Source organism: Bombina bombina, chromosome 1, assembly GCF_027579735.1.
Source record: "Bombina bombina isolate aBomBom1 chromosome 1, aBomBom1.pri, whole genome shotgun sequence".
Lineage (NCBI taxonomy): Eukaryota > Metazoa > Chordata > Amphibia > Anura > Bombinatoridae > Bombina > Bombina bombina.
The window spans coordinates 1,181,095,312-1,181,112,784 of NC_069499.1; the positions used below are offsets into that span (position 1 = coordinate 1,181,095,312).

The 17,473-nt window shown below is 39.1% G+C and overlaps 1 protein-coding gene across 1 annotated transcript in view; it reads left to right on the top strand.

Annotated features, from left to right (window-relative positions):
• Positions 1 to 17,473, top strand: part of ACE (angiotensin I converting enzyme) — a 186,981-nt gene that overhangs the window by 125,664 nt on the left and 43,844 nt on the right. The window contains exon 17 of the mRNA XM_053699782.1: positions 12,778 to 12,969. Coding sequence (XP_053555757.1) covers positions 12,778 to 12,969 — 192 coding nt within the window. The remainder of the gene's footprint in view (positions 1 to 12,777; positions 12,970 to 17,473) is intronic.

Consider the following 17,473-nt stretch of genomic DNA (forward strand, 5'->3'; position numbering starts at 1 on the left):
GCTTGAGGCCTCAGGGTGTGGTCAGGGGGGGGTTCGGTTTTGACCACTTTGGTCTCTGTTCTTTGACAGACCATTCAGGAGCTGTAACCCTCAATCTGGAGCGAGAGTCCTGCTGGTTGCTGGGGGCAGCTTGAAGGCCCCAATTAGCTAGTAAAGTACCTCCCATAGAGGGTGAAGAGACTGTGTGGGTTTGATTGTCCTTGGTCACAATCAAAAGATATAAGGAGGGTGGTGCATATAAAACATACACCACACTCCTAGGGGGCGCTAACAATAAGCAGCAAACAGTAAGCAGATATATACAGATAATTAAGAGAATATACAATAAACCTAGCACACTTATATCAGATTATTAGAGATGATATGCTCACAAGTGGACCCAGATGATATTAGTATAATCAAATAACAAAAATGTCCACACAAAGAATAATCCAAAAGAAAGAAGGCAGCTCTCTGTCATAGGACGGTCATCCTGGTGTGGCGTGATCTATAAGAGAAAGAAGCACAGAGGCGCCAACATGGCCTAGTAACGTCACGGCAGTCAGATACAAAACATCAGCAGGATAGGAAATATACTCACAAGCGTAGCGCACCCAAATGGTGCTATTGTGGCAGCCTGGAACATCAAACAGTGGTCCAGCTCACTGGTGTCTCCAGCCAGATAGAGATGATCCTTGGCAAGGGCCTATCCTATGATGCCTATAAGGGCAAAAAAGGCACACACATAGCCCAGTAACGTTTGTACACCAGATATAAAAGGATTCAAGGTTGTACTTACAGGAAACAAAGCACCACCAGGTGCAATATCAGCAGTACTGGGACCTCTCAGCCGCCCAGTGGACTGTGGAATCCAATTTGCAGGATGCAGAAAATCACCACTTTGGAAGATAGAACTAGCACACACACTCTGCCCCCAAACAGGAGCAGAATAATTGTGATAAAGCAAGTGTATATTTAAAAACTTTTATTTTAAAAACAGCAACATGTTTCTCAGCCACCACAGGCTGTTTCCTCAGGCTATGTTAAAATGTTAACAACACTTGCTTTATAAAGACAATAGAACACATAAAACTAAATCTGATAGGCTAATTAATTTCTAAAGTGTGAACACCTGTTGCACAGGTCAGCAGTTGGTAGGCATGGAAACCTCTATATACAAAGCTCTCATATGTAACACAAACCATTTTGAGCAAATCCCAAATAAGAATAGATATCTCTGTATTAACCTCCATACCATTGCCATACCCAAAATAGACAATAGCAATAACCTTGTAACCCTTCAAATTAGGATTAAAAAATAAAAAATGGAAAACAGTAATATAACAATCACAATAAAAACATTTGTTATACACCTCAAAATAAAATAATCAAAATATGTACAACAATATAATATACCCCCATAAAAAACATAAGCAGGATACATGTATTTTAATAGTCTCTATTCTACATATAATCACATAATATGCCTGACCACATGTATGTTTTATATCACAATAGATCTATATTTTTCCTTTAGTATTATAGACCTTAATTGGTATTATATCTACATTGTACCCTCCTTTGAAGTGTGACATTTATTTCTCTGCCCTAACAAAAAAGCTCTCATATGTAACACAAACCATTTTGAGCAAATCTCAAATAAGAATAACCTATAACAAGTAATTAATACTAGATGTGTCAACATGAATATATAAATACATTTACTATGAGGGAATCTCAAAAAAAAAAAAAAAAAAAAAAAATTGCCACAATGACTAACTAATGTTAAACCCTATCTGTGATATCATATATGCAAAATGTATGTACCTATATTTAATATAAATGTACTAGCAAGATATTTATAATATATAATAAAAATGATAAGCCAAGAATAAAGTGTGGAATGTAATCAAAACCTAAAGCTATATCTAAATGACGTGCAGAAAGTATATAATAAATATGTGTAATCATTGGTCCAACATAAAGATACCCTTGTATCCTATAAATAAATCATCTGATCATGGTAATCTTATAAGTAATAATAATATTAAAGTGCTATACCGCTAATGTAAGTAGAAAAAAAAAAAAAAAAAAATTGTTACACATGGCGAAATACTAAACAACCACTGTGTAGGATAATGCAACAACAATCAGCAACCCCTATCTATGTGTGATGTGATATTGCTGTGAAAAAGTGTCAATGTGACCTAGCCTAATAGAGGCCAACAAAAGGCCAAAAAAAAAAAAAAAAAAAAATTACACAATGACTAACTAATGTTAAACCCTATCTGTGATATCATATATGCAAAATGTATGTACCTATATTTAATATAAATGTACTAACAAAATATTTGTAATATATAATAAAAATAAGCCAAGAATAAAGTGTGGAATGTAATCAAAACCTAAAGCTATATCTAAATGACGTGCAGAAGTATATATATATAGATATGTGTAATCATTGGTCCAACATAAAGATACCCTTGTATCCTATAAATAAGTCATCTGATCATGGTAATCTTATAAGTAATAATAATAATATTAAAGTGCTATACCGCTAATGTAAGAAAAAAATATATAATAAAAAAAAAAAAAAAAAAAAAAAAATTGTTACACATGGCGAAATACTAAACAACCACTGTGTAGGATAATGCAAAAACAATCAGCAACCCCTATCTATGTGTGATGTGATATTGGTGTGAAAAAGTGTCGATGTGACCTAGCCTAATAGAGGCCAAAAAAAAAAAAAAAAAAATATTGGTATTCAGAATGCTGCCATATCAAGGTTCTCATTGAGCCCATCTGGTTGGAGAGTACCTAATCTTTTAATCCAAAATGTCTCTCTTCTCCTAAGGGTCATTAGAGCATTGGGACAAGATTTTGAAATCATTTCAATAGGTGTTATTTTGATAGGGTTCTTATCTTTTTTGTGATGAGATAAACAATGTCTGGAGACGCTGTGAGATTTGGCTTTTTTCTTTATGTTATAGGAGTGCTCTCCCCATCGTTTTTTTACCTTTCTGCAGGTGCGGCCTACATACTGGGCTCCACATTTACAGTCAAGGAGATATATCACAAAAGATGTTTCACATGTCATGTGACTCTTAATTTTAAAAATTTCACCCGTATTCGAGGATCTAAAACTAGAAGTCCTATGACAAATATTGCTGCACATGCCACAGCGTTTCCTATAACATTTGAAGACTATATTCTTTTTAATTAAAGACCCAACATTAAAGATGTTGGAGCCTACATTGTTGTTTACAATGAATTTGTTTCTTACAATCTTACTGGGTGCTAGAACGGTCTTGAGCGTAGGTGCTCTTCTATATACAACTTTTGGTTTGGTCCCTATAATATTCCTCAGAGTGGAATCATCAGTGAGGATAGACCAGTGTTTATTAAGAATTTTATTAATTGCCATATGGTTTGAATTATATCTAGTGATAAATAACGGGGGATTTATTTCTTTGAAGCCTATTTGATCTTTAGATTTTTTGTTTTTATTAATTTTTAAATAACTTGATCTATCCTCCTCCCTAACCCTATTGATCTCATGATTTATCAGATCTACCGGGTAGCCCTTTTCTAGGAATCTGTCTCCAATAACCCTTGCTTGGATATCATAGTCCTCTATTTGGGAACAATTCCTCCTTATTCTTCTAAATTGCCCATATGGGACATTTAGCTTCCAGCTCTTATAGTGATTGCTTTCATAATGCAGAAAGCTGTTACAGTCAACAGTCTTAAAAAAGGTTTTAGACCCCACTTTACCATCAGTAGTTTTACTCAGAACTAAGTCAAGAAAATCAATTTCTTGCCGCTGGATATTCTGAGTGAAAGATATACCAAAATTGTTGTGGTTAAGATGATCAATAAACTTATGTATGTCCTCTTCAGACCCTTTGAATAAAAAAATAAGGTCATCTATATAGCGGCCATAGAACACCAGGTTCGCCGCGAATTGCGACTCGTAGATATAAATCTGCTCAAAGTTGCCCATGAACAAATTTGCGAAACTCGGGGCGAACCTGGTGCCCATGGCCGTGCCCTTAATTTGGAGGTAGTATTTACTCTGATAGAGAAAATAGTTATGCTCTAAAATGAATTTTATGAGTTGAAGGAGAAACTCAACTTGTTCAGTGGGCATATAAATATCTTGTACAAGGTAGGAACGTACAGCCCTAATGCCCAACTCGTGCTGGATGTTAGAATACAGAGACCCCACATCGCAGGTGACCCACCAACAATCATCATCCAAGACACATTCATTTAATTTAGTAATCAAATCGGATGAATCTCTTATGAAAGATGGTAGCGAGATTACAAATTTCTGTAAAAAATGGTCGATATAAGCGGATAGAGAGTCCGTAAGACTCCCTATACCCGCAATAATAGGTCTACCCTGAGGTCTGAATGGGTCTTTGTGCACTTTTGGCAGATGGTAGTAAAAAGCAGTACAGGGGTATTTAGGGAGACAATAGTCTCTTTCATTTTTGTTTAAAATACCCATGTCCAAGCCCTTCTGTAGAAGTTCTTGTAATGATTCTAAAAATGCCAAAGTGGGGTCTCCATGTAGGATTTTGTAATATTCCTTATCATTCAAGATCCGATCAGCCTCTGTAAGATAGTCCTGCATATTTTGCAGGACTATTCCCCCACCCTTGTCCGCCTGTCTGATGACCAGATCAGATCTATTCATCAGACTATTGAGGGCTTGTCTTTCCTTATGGTTAAGGTTATTTTTATATCTCAATTTTTTCTGTTTTTTTGCTAATTTTTCAAGATCTGCCATAACAAGATTAGAGAAGATCTCTATATGGTTACCATTATTCCTTAGAGGCATAAAGCTAGATTTAGGCCTTAGGTTAGTGTGAATATACTCATCAAAGAGGTCTTCCATGAGCATGCAGGGTTCATAAGTGAAACAACCCTCGCTCAAATGGGAATCCATATGATCAGTAGTTATGGGTCTCAAATTATCATTTTTAAGTTTTTTGTCTGCAAAATATTTTTGCAGGGATAATTTCCTAACATAACTGTTAACATCCACGAATAATTTTTTTTTTTATTATATATTTTTTTCTTACATTAGCGGTATAGCACTTTAATATTATTATTATTACTTATAAGATTACCATGATCAGATGACTTATTTATAGGATACAAGGGTATCTTTATGTTGGACCAATGATTACACATATCTATATATATATACTTCTGCACGTCATTTAGATATAGCTTTAGGTTTTGATTACATTCCACACTTTATTCTTGGCTTATTTTTATTATATATTACAAATATTTTGTTAGTACATTTATATTAAATATAGGTACATACATTTTGCATATATGATATCACAGATAGGGTTTAACATTAGTTAGTCATTGTGTAATTTTTTTTTTTTTTTTTGTTGGCCTTTTGTTGGCCTCTATTAGGCTAGGTCACATTGACACTTTTTCACACCAATATCACATCACACATAGATAGGGGTTGCTGATTGTTGTTGCATTATCCTACACAGTGGTTGTTTAGTATTTCGCCATGTGTAACAATTTTTTTTTTTTATTTTTTTTCTACTTACATTAGCGGTATAGCACTTTAATATTATTATTACTTATAAGATTACCATGATCAGATGATTTATTTATAGGATACAAGGGTATCTTTATGTTGGACCAATGATTACACATATTTATTATATACTTTCTGCACGTCATTTAGATATAGCTTTAGGTTTTGATTACATTCCACACTTTATTCTTGGCTTATCATTTTTATTATATATTATAAATATCTTGCTAGTACATTTATATTAAATATAGGTACATACATTTTGCATATATGATATCACAGATAGGGTTTAACATTAGTTAGTCATTGTGGCAATTTTTTTTTTTTTTTTATAATTTTTTTTTTTTTTTTGAGATTCCTCATAGTAAATGTATTTATATATTCATGTTGACACATCTAGTATTAATTACTTGTTATAGGTTATTCTTATTTGAGATTTGCTCAAAATGGTTTGTGTTACATATGAGAGCTTTTTTGTTAGGGCAGAGAAATAAATGTCACACTTCAAAGGAGGGTACAATGTAGATATAATACCAATTAAGGTCTATAATACTAAAGGAAAAATATAGATCTATTGTGATATAAAACATACATGTGGTCAGGCATATTATGTGATTATATGTAGAATAGAGACTATTAAAATACATGTATCCTGCTTATGTTTTTTATGGGGGTATATTATATTGTTGTACATATTTTGATTATTTTATTTTGAGGTGTATAACAAATGTTTTTATTGTGATTGTTATATTACTGTTTTCCATTTTTTATTTTTTAATCCTAATTTGAAGGGTTACAAGGTTATTGCTATTGTCTATTTTGGGTATGGCAATGGTATGGAGGTTAATACAGAGATATCTATTCTTATTTGGGATTTGCTCAAAATGGTTTGTGTTACATATGAGAGCTTTGTATATAGAGGTTTCCATGCCTACCAACTGCTGACCTGTGCAACAGGTGTTCACACTTTAGAAATTAATTAGCCTATCAGATTTAGTTTTATGTGTTCTATTGTCTTTATAAAGCAAGTGTTGTTAACATTTTAACATAGCCTGAGGAAACAGCCTGTGGTGGCTGAGAAACATGTTGCTGTTTTTAAAATAAAAGTTTTTAAATATACACTTGCTTTATCACAATTATTCTGCTCCTGTTTGGGGGCAGAGTGTGTGTGCTAGTTCTATCTTCCAAAGTGGTGATTTTCTGCATCCTGCAAATTGGATTCCACAGTCCACTGGGCGGCTGAGAGGTCCCAGTACTGCTGATATTGCACCTGGTGGTGCTTTGTTTCCTGTAAGTACAACCTTGAATCCTTTTATATCTGGTGTACAAACGTTACTGGGCTATGTGTGTGCCTTTTTTGCCCTTATAGGCATCATAGGATAGGCCCTTGCCAAGGATCATCTCTATCTGGCTGGAGACACCAGTGAGCTGGACCACTGTTTGATGTTCCAGGCTGCCACAATAGCACCATTTGGGTGCGCTACGCTTGTGAGTATATTTCCTATCCTGCTGATATTTTGTATCTGACTGCCGTGACGTTACTAGGCCATGTTGGCGCCTCTGTGCTTCTTTCTCTTCTTGGTCACAATCAGCTTAGTGGGGAATCCCCACCTATATTTGATCCCGGCTTTCCTCAGCTGAGTAGTAATTGGAGCATATAGCTTTCGTTGTTGCAAGGTATGTGAGGAGAGGTCAGGTAGGAGTTGGATATCTTTGAGATTATCGGGCAAAGTAGGTCTCTTGTATGCTGCCTGCATCAACCGGTCTTTGAAGGTAAAGTGGTGGAAGCAAACGACCACATCTCTCGGTCTATCCGATGACACAGAACGTGGCCGGAGAGCCCTGTGGGCCCTCTCCATAGCATGCATGTTGCCCTCCAGGGGGCCCAAGTATGCGGTGAACAAAGCTGTGAGAAATTCCTGCAAACCACCCGTATTTATCGTCTCAGGCATGCCTCTAAATCTTATATTGTTCCTCCTAGCTCTGTCCTCTACATCTGTCAGCTTCAGCTCCAGCTGGGAGATTTGTTCGGCCAGATTTTCTGCGTAGGCCAGGAGGTTCGAGTTATCAGTGGCCAGGTCGTCTTGTTGCCGTTCGAGGGAATCAACCCTATCTCCTATTTCTTGAATTTCCTTCTTAAGTTCAGCCGAACTTCTCTGGATCTCAGCAGTGATAGATTTAGTCTGAGCTGCGAGGAGTTTCTGGAGAGTACTTTCAGTGATGTAGTTGTTGAGATGCGCAACAGACTGGGAACTTGATTGCGAACCCTCATCTTGAGATTCTGGGTCGCTAATGTCTTTGCTCATAGAGGGAGGTTTCTTGCATGGTTGATAGAAATGGTCTCGAACAGTCTGCTTCGAGGCCGCTTGGGACTTGGTATTTTTTCTAGCTGAGTGTGACATGATTGATAGTTAAAGGAGACCAAGGAGTTTGTCGGTATGGTGGAGAAAAGGTCCACACTGACCACGTACCCACAGAGAAGTCGTTAAAACCCTGGATTAAACTCAGAGAGAAAGAAGGGTTAAACTTCAACACCTGGGTAATACATTAGCATTATATGGTATATTGTAAGAGCGGGGCCCGCACTGTCCTCGTAAGGAGTGACACCTAGCACATAGTACTACACCTCAGTAATGTTGACGGCTCCAAAGAGCCCCCACGCACCTCAGGGAGAGGGATACGACCAAGAGGAAGGGAAAAGGGGAAGTGGAAGTGACCAAACCAGACAACTGGGCCAGAGCGGTGGAGGCGCGAGGGGGACCAATGCGGCCCGTCCCGTGCAGCGGGACCCACAGAATTATCACAAAAACACAGAGCAATAAGGACACACAAAAAAAAAAAAAAAAAATGCTTCAATGTTTAGAACACCTCTAGGTAGCAGAGGCCCTAGTAGATAACTAGGTAGAAATGATGGGGAGCACTACGCCTCAAGTGTTGGGGATTAAGTAATCCGAGTCCAGAGCTAATGGGTTATCCTTTAATATATTGAGTGAGGGCCTAAGTGTCAGGTTAGCAGGATGAGGGTGGGGAGGTGAGGGGAAATCACTAATGTGGCAGATTACTGTAATCACCTATGTAGCTAACCCAGCCAAAATGTTATTCTGGGGGGGGGGGGGGAAGCAAGTATGTGGGTTAAGGAACTGGGGTTTACCACTCAGATAGAGGTATAGATCTAAGTAGACATGTGTGGTCTGGGTAAGAGAATCTAGATCCTAGTCTGAGATGTACTAATAGAGAAGGGCTAGAATTAAGCAAGTATCATCAACTAGTTGAGTGTGTGTGAGGAATGCATTTTGTAAAAGGTAAAATAAACACTCCACTCTGGGCCTGGGCACCATAGAAACAGAAGCTGATGCAGCAGCACAAGTGATCACATTTATATGACAATGCCCCCTGTTATTAAGTTCAGCAATGGGTATAAGCAAACCAGTCTGAGAGATATAGGAGGGTATAACTTTGCAGGCCAAAACCTGGGAGAGAGGTCTGCTAGGTGGAAAAGTACTGTAGTTGTTTTTACCACTTGCTTGGGAGTTGCAAATAAGTAGGGAGATGAAATGAGCTGCAGTGATACTTGTATGAGCAGGCCCAGCCTATGAAATGGTGCTCAGGATTGCAGGCCCTAAGTAGGGCAAGTTGAGGAGTAATTCTGGGCTCTGCAGAGGGATCCTTAGTATAGAGCTCAAGATGGTTGTAAAAAGAGGGGGGTTTTTTAGTACCCCAGTGAAACCGCTTGAATAAAGCACCAAAACTGCACCCTCCCAGAGATGGCAGACTTAGGGGGCCAGGGGCAGTAGGGAGGGCCCGGTGGAAGGAGGCAGACGTGCAGCCCCAGCAGCTCCCTCCCACAGCAGCCTACACACGGGAGGGGAAAGAGGACCTGGGACGAGGCTAGAGTCAAAAGACAAATATGGCTCACCTATGTGAAGTCCAAGGCAGCCGGTGATAGATGCGTCTCTTGGCTGTGAGGGCCTCAGGGGGCTGAAGGTTCAGCAGGCCGCGGGGGTAAGATGGCGGCTATCTCCAGTCTCCCGGTCCCCTCTGTTAGAGGTTTCTGGCAGGTGGGTCAGTGGTGGGGTAGACCGGAGATGCGGCTCCTCCTCTCCGGCCCAAGTGGTGATCGCCACTGTGTTCTGCGCTGCTGGGCAGCGGAAGCCGACAGTCCGCGTCGGATGGCCTCAGGGGAGGCCACGTGGGTGCCGTGTAACGGCTTCTCAAAGCCTGGTCTGCGGTGAGTGGCGGTTGATAGTAAGTGCACCGGAGCGGAGCCCCGACCCTCCGGTGCAGGAAAAGAGAGTTCTGTACGGCTCGGCAGGGGTAGCTTGCGGGGTAAGAGCTCCTCACTCAGACGGAACAGACCTCCCGGTGTTCCGGTCCTAGGCCCCGAGGTATAGGTCGCAGGCACAGCCAGGTGGTGTCTCAGTCGTGAGCAGCTGGTCCCCGGAGCGGAGCCCCGACCCTCCGGAGGACAAATGTCTAGTTGCAATCTGGCTATCGCTCTGTGGGTGGGTTTCCTGTCGTTAGTTGCAGGCCTAATGGCGGGTATAGCGAAGCCACATAAACTTGGTCAGGGACCTCCAAGGGGTTGCCCCTCTACTCCTGGAGTATGCAGGAGTATTGTGTAGTTGATGGCTAATAAAAATAGGTAAGCTGGAGCTAATTTAAACACAAATCTCAGGCTTTTAATTAGCAGTCTCTGGGAGAGCTCCAGCTACATGCGACTATGCAGAATGGCGGTTAGCTCCGCCCCCCTCAACTTTTTATTTTCAACTAGTAATACAAGCGCAACCTGACACACGTAATCTAGCCCTAAGCCCAGCACAATTAAACACTACCGTGACTAACCTTGTCCCGGATTGCCTTTAGCTATATTTATAATCCATTTCTCATCAGAGTAACTCTGCTAACACACAGTTAAATGCTCCAATAATGGCTAAAACACAGTGGTTTCTGATTTCTGCATCACAATACAAATTTGGATCATCAAGAAATATGAATAAAATAAGTAAATCCAAGAAAAGATAAAAAAAGCACACTTATATGATGAATACAAAGGGAGATTGAATGAAGACAGATTATTACATAGTAACATAGTAGAAGATTTTGAAAGACAGAAGTCCATTGAGTTCAACCTATACAGATAATACTTGGTACAATACAATAAAGAAACTCCGATTGAGCTTAAATTAATTCTATTAAAAGGTGAGACAAGCAATTATATCCTTGAATTTTGTTTCTAGCCAGAAATGCATCTCAGCTATTTTTAAATGTATCTAAGGTATTGTCATTCACTGCCTCATTAGGTAATGAGTTACACCATTTGTTTGCTTTTACAGTGCATGTAAAAAGTGGCGTACAAGTTAAAGGACCAGTCAACACAGTAGATTTGCATAATCAACAAATGCAAGATAACAAGACAATGCAATAGCACTTAGTCTGAACTTCAAATGAGTAGTAGATTTTATTTCTGACAATTTTAAAAATTATGTCTTTTTCCACTCCCCCTGTACCATGTGACAGCCATCAGCCAAATTTGGATCATCAAGAAATATGAATAAAATAAGTAAATCCAAGAAAAGATAAAAAAAGCACACTTATATGATGAATACAAAGGGAGATTGAATGAAGACAGATTATTACATAGTAACATATATCTAAGGTATTGTCATTCACTGCCTCATTAGGTAATGAGTTACACCATTTGTTTGCTCTTACAGTGCATGTAAAAAGTGGCGTACAAGTTAAAGGATCAGTCAACACAGTAGATTTGCATAATCAACAAATGCAAGATAACAAGACAATGCAATAGCACTTAGTCTGAACTTCAAATGAGTAGTAGATTTTATTTCTGACCATTTTAAAAGTTATGTCTTTTTCCACTCCCCCTGTACCATGTGACAGCCATCAGCCAATCACAAATGCTTACACGTACCATGTGACAGCCATCAGCCATTCACAAATGCATAAACACTTATTCTTGCACATGCTCAGTAGGAGCTGGTGACTCAAAAAGTTTAAATATAAAAAGACTGTGCACATTTAGTTAATGGAAGTAAATTGGAAAGTTGTTTAAAATGGCAATAAGTTTCAGGTCATAAGTTTCAGAACATAAACTTTTCTAAATGTCCTAAATGTTCCTTGACTGCGGCCGATCTTATTCATATGCTATTTAACTGCCCTCTGATTAGGCGCAAACTCGAATTCTGGATCAATACCTCTCTCAAAATCTCCCCTCTGGAGTTGTCAGTAGACTTGGTTGTGTTCTGCCTCGATAAGTATAAAGAACAACAACCAAATGAAAAGCTTGTCAGTATCTCTATCTTGGCAGCGAGATATTTAATATTTAAAAAATGGAAAACGAAAGAAATACCCAGCGTAGTTGAACTGAAAAATTTCCTTAAAAAACAATGTATCTTAGAACAACGTGACACGAATATCAATAATGAATCTGACATTAAGAAATTCTTTAGTAAATGGGCACCATTTATTAAATCCCTCCCGACTACAGAAATAGAATATATTATATTTCCCTTTCAAAACACAGAGCTGGTCCTACTGGGGATATGGTAACTGGTTAAAACACAGGCGAACGGCAGGAGAGGGGAGGGGAAGAATGAGGAAAATCTCCCCCCTTTTTTTTTTGTTTGTTTTTTTTTTTTTTTTTTTTAGTTAGCAGTTGTCTGAATTGGGACAACACAGGAGGAGGAAGGATGAGAAAAAATATTTCAACAGAAAAACTCTAAAGATCAAGGGTTAACAGACTGAAATTTATTAATCAAGTTAACAGAGATCAGAATAGCTCATAAGATATTTGCAGTTTATTTTTCTTTTCTTTATGCCTATATCTATAATATTTTAATATTTTGTGGACTTTCTAGGGAAGTCTGGTTTTCAAATGTTTAGTTATTCTTTTTATTTGTCTTTTTGAAAATATATGAAAATGTATAAATGTGCTGAAATATATAATAAAAATGATTATATATAAAAAAAAATAAAAAAAAATGGCATGCTCTATCTGAATAATGAAAGTTTAATTTTGATTGAGTGTCCCTTTAAGGAGCAGCGGTCTTAAGACCACTGCTTCTTAACTTCTGTTTCCGGCGAGCCGGAAGGTTTACGCAGAATATGCTGCATCCGCTGCTTGATAAATATACCCCCATGAGTGTTGTTATTTCTCCCTGATGTCCACTGCAGCCTTTCTCCCTAACTCCTTTTTATTCTTTAAGGTTATTCTGATAATGGAGCATTCTGGAGATCCTGGTATGAAACACCCACACTTGAAAGTGACTTGGAAAAAATTTATAATGAACTCCAACCACTCTACCTCAATTTGCATGCATTTGTGCGTAGAGCCCTCTATAAGAAATATGGTGGAGGGAAGATTAATCTACGGGGGCCCATTCCTGCCCATCTACTCGGTATGAACCCTATCAGTCAGAAATGTATTGGATTAGACACATGAGGTTTCAAAAGTTTCAAAAGTTTGTTTGCCTATGAATATTTTTAGTTGGTCCTAAAAGGTTTCACCTGCTACAGTCATTGAAAAAATATCTACATAGATGGATGGGAGAGTGAACTGGTTAAAAACTTTTTTTAATAAAAACATTATAATTCAATTTCCCACTTAAAAGTACAAATAAAATATTTGATCAGTAAAGTAGACCAATAGTAAACTGAAAAGTCTTTGAGTGGATTAGAGCCTACAATACTGTAAATTAATTAGGCACAATAGGAATTTCTCTTTCGATAGATTTTTGATTATGTATTAGTTATATGTTTACTTCCCTGGTTCATTTTGTGCCCATTTTAAATAAGTTCACAAATAAGCTCAATAAGCTCCACATGCAATGATCTTTCTTGAATCTTTCATGGATATAACATAGTTACAGTTGTGCTCAAAAATTTACATACCCTGGCAGAATTTTTGATTTCTTGGCCATTTCTCTTGTAAGGTGTATCCAGTCCACGGATCATCCATTACTTGTGGGATATTCTCATTCCCAACAGGAAGTTGCAAGAGGACACCCACAGCAGAGCTGTAATATAGCTCCTCCCCTAACTGTCATAGCCAGTCATTCTCTTGCAACTCTCAACAAGCTAGGACGTTGTAGGAGAGAGTGGTTAAATATAGCTAGTTTATTTTCTTCAATCAAAAGTTTGTTATTTTTAAATAGTACCGGAGTTGTGCTATTTTATCTCAGGCAGTAAATAGAAGAAGAATCTGCCTGAGGTTTCTATGATCTTAGCAGGTTGTAACTAAGATCCATTGCTATTCTCACATATGTCTGAGGGGATTACACAGATGAGGTAACTTCAGCGAGAGAATGGCGTGCAGTTTATTCTGCTATCAGGTATGTGCAGTTATAATTTTTTCTAGAGATGGAAAACACTAGAAAATGCTGCTGATACCGGATTAATGTAAGTTAAGCCTGAATACAGTGATTTAATAACGACTGGTATCATGCTTACTCCCAGGGGTAATACCCTTATGATATTTACAATATAAAACGTTTGCTGGCATGTTTAATCGTTTTTATATATGCTTTGGTGATAAAACTTTATTGGGGCCTAGTTTTTTCCACATGGCTGGCTTAAATTTTGACTAGAAACAATTTCCACTGTTGTAGTATAAAAGTTACAGTTGGTGCAGTTAAAATTACAAACTGTGACATCCAGCTTCCCTCAAAGGCCCTCTGAATGCTATAGGACATCTCTAAAGGGCCCAAAGGCTTTCCAAAGTCGTTTATTGGGGAAGGTAGGGCCACAGCTTGCTGTGGCAGTTGGTTGTGACTGTTAAAAAACGTCTATTTCGTTTTTTTTATCCGTTTTTTGAACTAAGGGGTTAATCATCCATTTGCAAGTGGGTGCAATGCTCTGTTAGCCTATTATACACACTGTAAAAATTTCGTTTGATTTACTGCATTTTTTCACTGTTTTTCAAATTCTGACAAAATTTGTTTCTCTTAAAGGCACAGTACCGTTTTTTATATTTGCTTGATAACTTGATTTAAAGTGTTTTCCAAGCTTGCTAGTCTCATTGCTATTCTGTATAAACATGTCTGACATAGAAGAAACTCCTTGTTTATTATGTTTAAAAGCCATGGTGGAACCCCCTCTTAGAATGTGTACCAAATGTACTGATTTCATTTTATGCAATAAAGATCATTTTCTGTCTTTAAAAAATGTATCACCAGAGGAATCTGACGAGGGGGAAGTTATGCCGACTAACTTTCCCCACGTGTCAGACCCTTTGACTCCCGCTTAAGGGACTCACGCTCAAATGGTGCCAAGTACATCTAGGGCGCCCATAGCGTTTACTTTACAAGACATGGCGGCAGTCATGGATAATACACTGTCAGCGGTATTAGCCAGACTACCTGAACTTAGAGGTAAGTGAGATAGCTCTGGGGTGAGACAAAATGCAGAGCATACTGACGCTTTAAGAACCATGTCTGATACTGCCTCACAATATGCAGAAGCTGAGGAAAGAGAGCTTAAGTCAGTGGGTGATGTTAATGACTCAGGAAAGATACCTGATTCTAATATTTCTACATTTAAATTTAAGCTTGAACACCTCCGCGTGTTGCTTAGGGAGGTTTTAGCTGCTCTGAATGACTGTGATACCATTGCAGTGCCAGAGAAATTGTATGCAAATACTTTGCAGTGCCGGTGTGTACTGATGTTTTTCCAAATACCTAAAAGGTTTACAGAAATTATTAATAAGGAATGGGATAGACCAGGTGTGCCGTTCTCTTCCCCTCCTATTTTTAGAAAAATGTTTCCAATAGACGCCACCACATGGGACTTATGGCAGACAGTCCCTAAGGTGGAGGGAGCAGTTTCTACTCTAGTAAAGCGTACTACTATCCCTGTCGAGGACAGTTGTGGGTTTTTTTTTAGATCCAATGGATAAAAAATTAGAGGTTACCTTAAGAAAATATTTATTCAACAAGGTTTTATCCTACAGCCCCTTGCATGCATTGCCCCTGTCACTGCTGCTGCGGCGTACTGGTTTGAGTCTCTGGAAGAGGCTTTACAGGTAGAGACTCCATTGGATGACATACTTGGCAAACTTAGAGCACTTAAGCTAGCCAATTCTTTTATTCTGATGCCATTGTTCATTTGACTAAACTAACGGCTAAGAATTCTGGTTTTGCTATACAGGCGCGCAGAGCGCTATGGCTTAGATCATGGTCAGCTGACGTGACTTCAAAATCTAAGCTACTTAACATTCCCTTCAAGGGGCAGACCCTATTCGGGCCTGGTTGAAGGAGATTATTGCTGATATCACTGGAGGAAAAGGTCATGCCCTTCCTCAGGACAGGTCCAAATCTAGGGCCAAACAGTCTAATTTTCATGCCTTTCAAAACTTCAAGGCAGGTGCGGCATCAACTTCCTCTAATAATAAACAAGAGGGAATTTTTGCTCAATCCAAGACGGTCTGGAGACCAAACCAGACATGGAAAAAAGGTAAGCAGGTAAAAAAGCCTGCTGCTGCCTCTAAGACAGCATGAAGGAACGGCCCCCTATCCGGGAACGGATCTAGTAGGGGGCAGACTTTCACTCTTTGCCCAGGCGTGGGCAAGAGATGTTCAGGATCCCTGGGCGTTGGAAATTATATCCCAGGGATATCTTCTGGACTTCAAAGCTTCCCCCCCAAAAGGGAGATTTCACCTTTCACAATTATCTGCACACCAGATAAAGAGAGAGGCATTCTTACACTGTGTACGAGTCCTCCTAGATATGGGAGTGATCCATCCAGTTCCAAAGGAGGAACAGGGACAGGGTTTTTACTCAAATCTGTTTGTGGTTCCCAAAAAAGAGGGAACCTTCAAACCAATTTTGGATCTAAAGATCTTAAACAAATTCCTCAAAGTTCCGTCGTTCAAGATGGAAACTATTCGTACCATCCTACCACTGATCCAGGAGGGTCAATATATGACTACAGTGGATCTAAAGGATGCTTATCTTCACATTCCGATACACAAAGATCATCATCGGTTTCTCAGGTTTGCCTTTTAAGACAGGCATTACCAGTTGTAGCTCTTCCCTTGGGATTAACTACAGCCCCAAGAATCTTTACAAAGGTTCTAGGGTCACTTATGGCGGTCCTAAGGCCGCGGGGCATAGCAGTAGCCCCTTATTTAGACGACATCCTGATACAGGCGTCAAACTTCCAAATTGCCAAGTCTCATACGGATGTAGTACTGGCATTTCTGTGGTCGCATGGGTGGAAAGTGAACGAGGAAAAGAGTTCTCTATCCTCACTCACAAGAGTTTCCTTTCTAGGGACTCTGATAGATTCTGTAGAAATGAAAATTCACCTGACGGAGTCCAGGTTATCAAAGCTTCTAAATTCCTGCCGGGTTCTTCATTCCATTCCGCGCCCTTCGGTGGTTCAGTGTATGGAAGTAATCGGCTTAATGGTAGCGGCAATGGACATAGTGCCATTTGCACGCTTACATCTCAGACCGCTGCAACTGTGCATGCTCAGTCAGTGGAGCGGGGATTACACAGATTTGTCCCCTCAACTGAATCTGGACCAAGAGACCAGGGATTCTCTTCTCTGGTGGCTATCTCAGGTCCATCTGTCCAAAGGTATGACCTTTCGCAGGCCAGATTGGACAATTGTTACGACAGATGCCAGCCTTCTAGGTTGGGGTGCAGTCTGGAACTCCCTGAAGTCTCAGGGATCGTGGACTCAGGAGGAGTCTCTCCTTCCATTAAATATTCTGGAACTAAGAGTGATATTCAAGGCTCTTCAGGCTTGGCCTCAGTTAGCAACTTTGAGGTACATCAGATTTCAGTCGGACAACATCACGACTGTAGCTTACATCAACCATCAAGGGGGAACGAGAAGTTCCCTAGAGAAGTTAGAAGTTTCAAAAATAATTCGCTGGGCAGAGATTCACTCTTGTCACC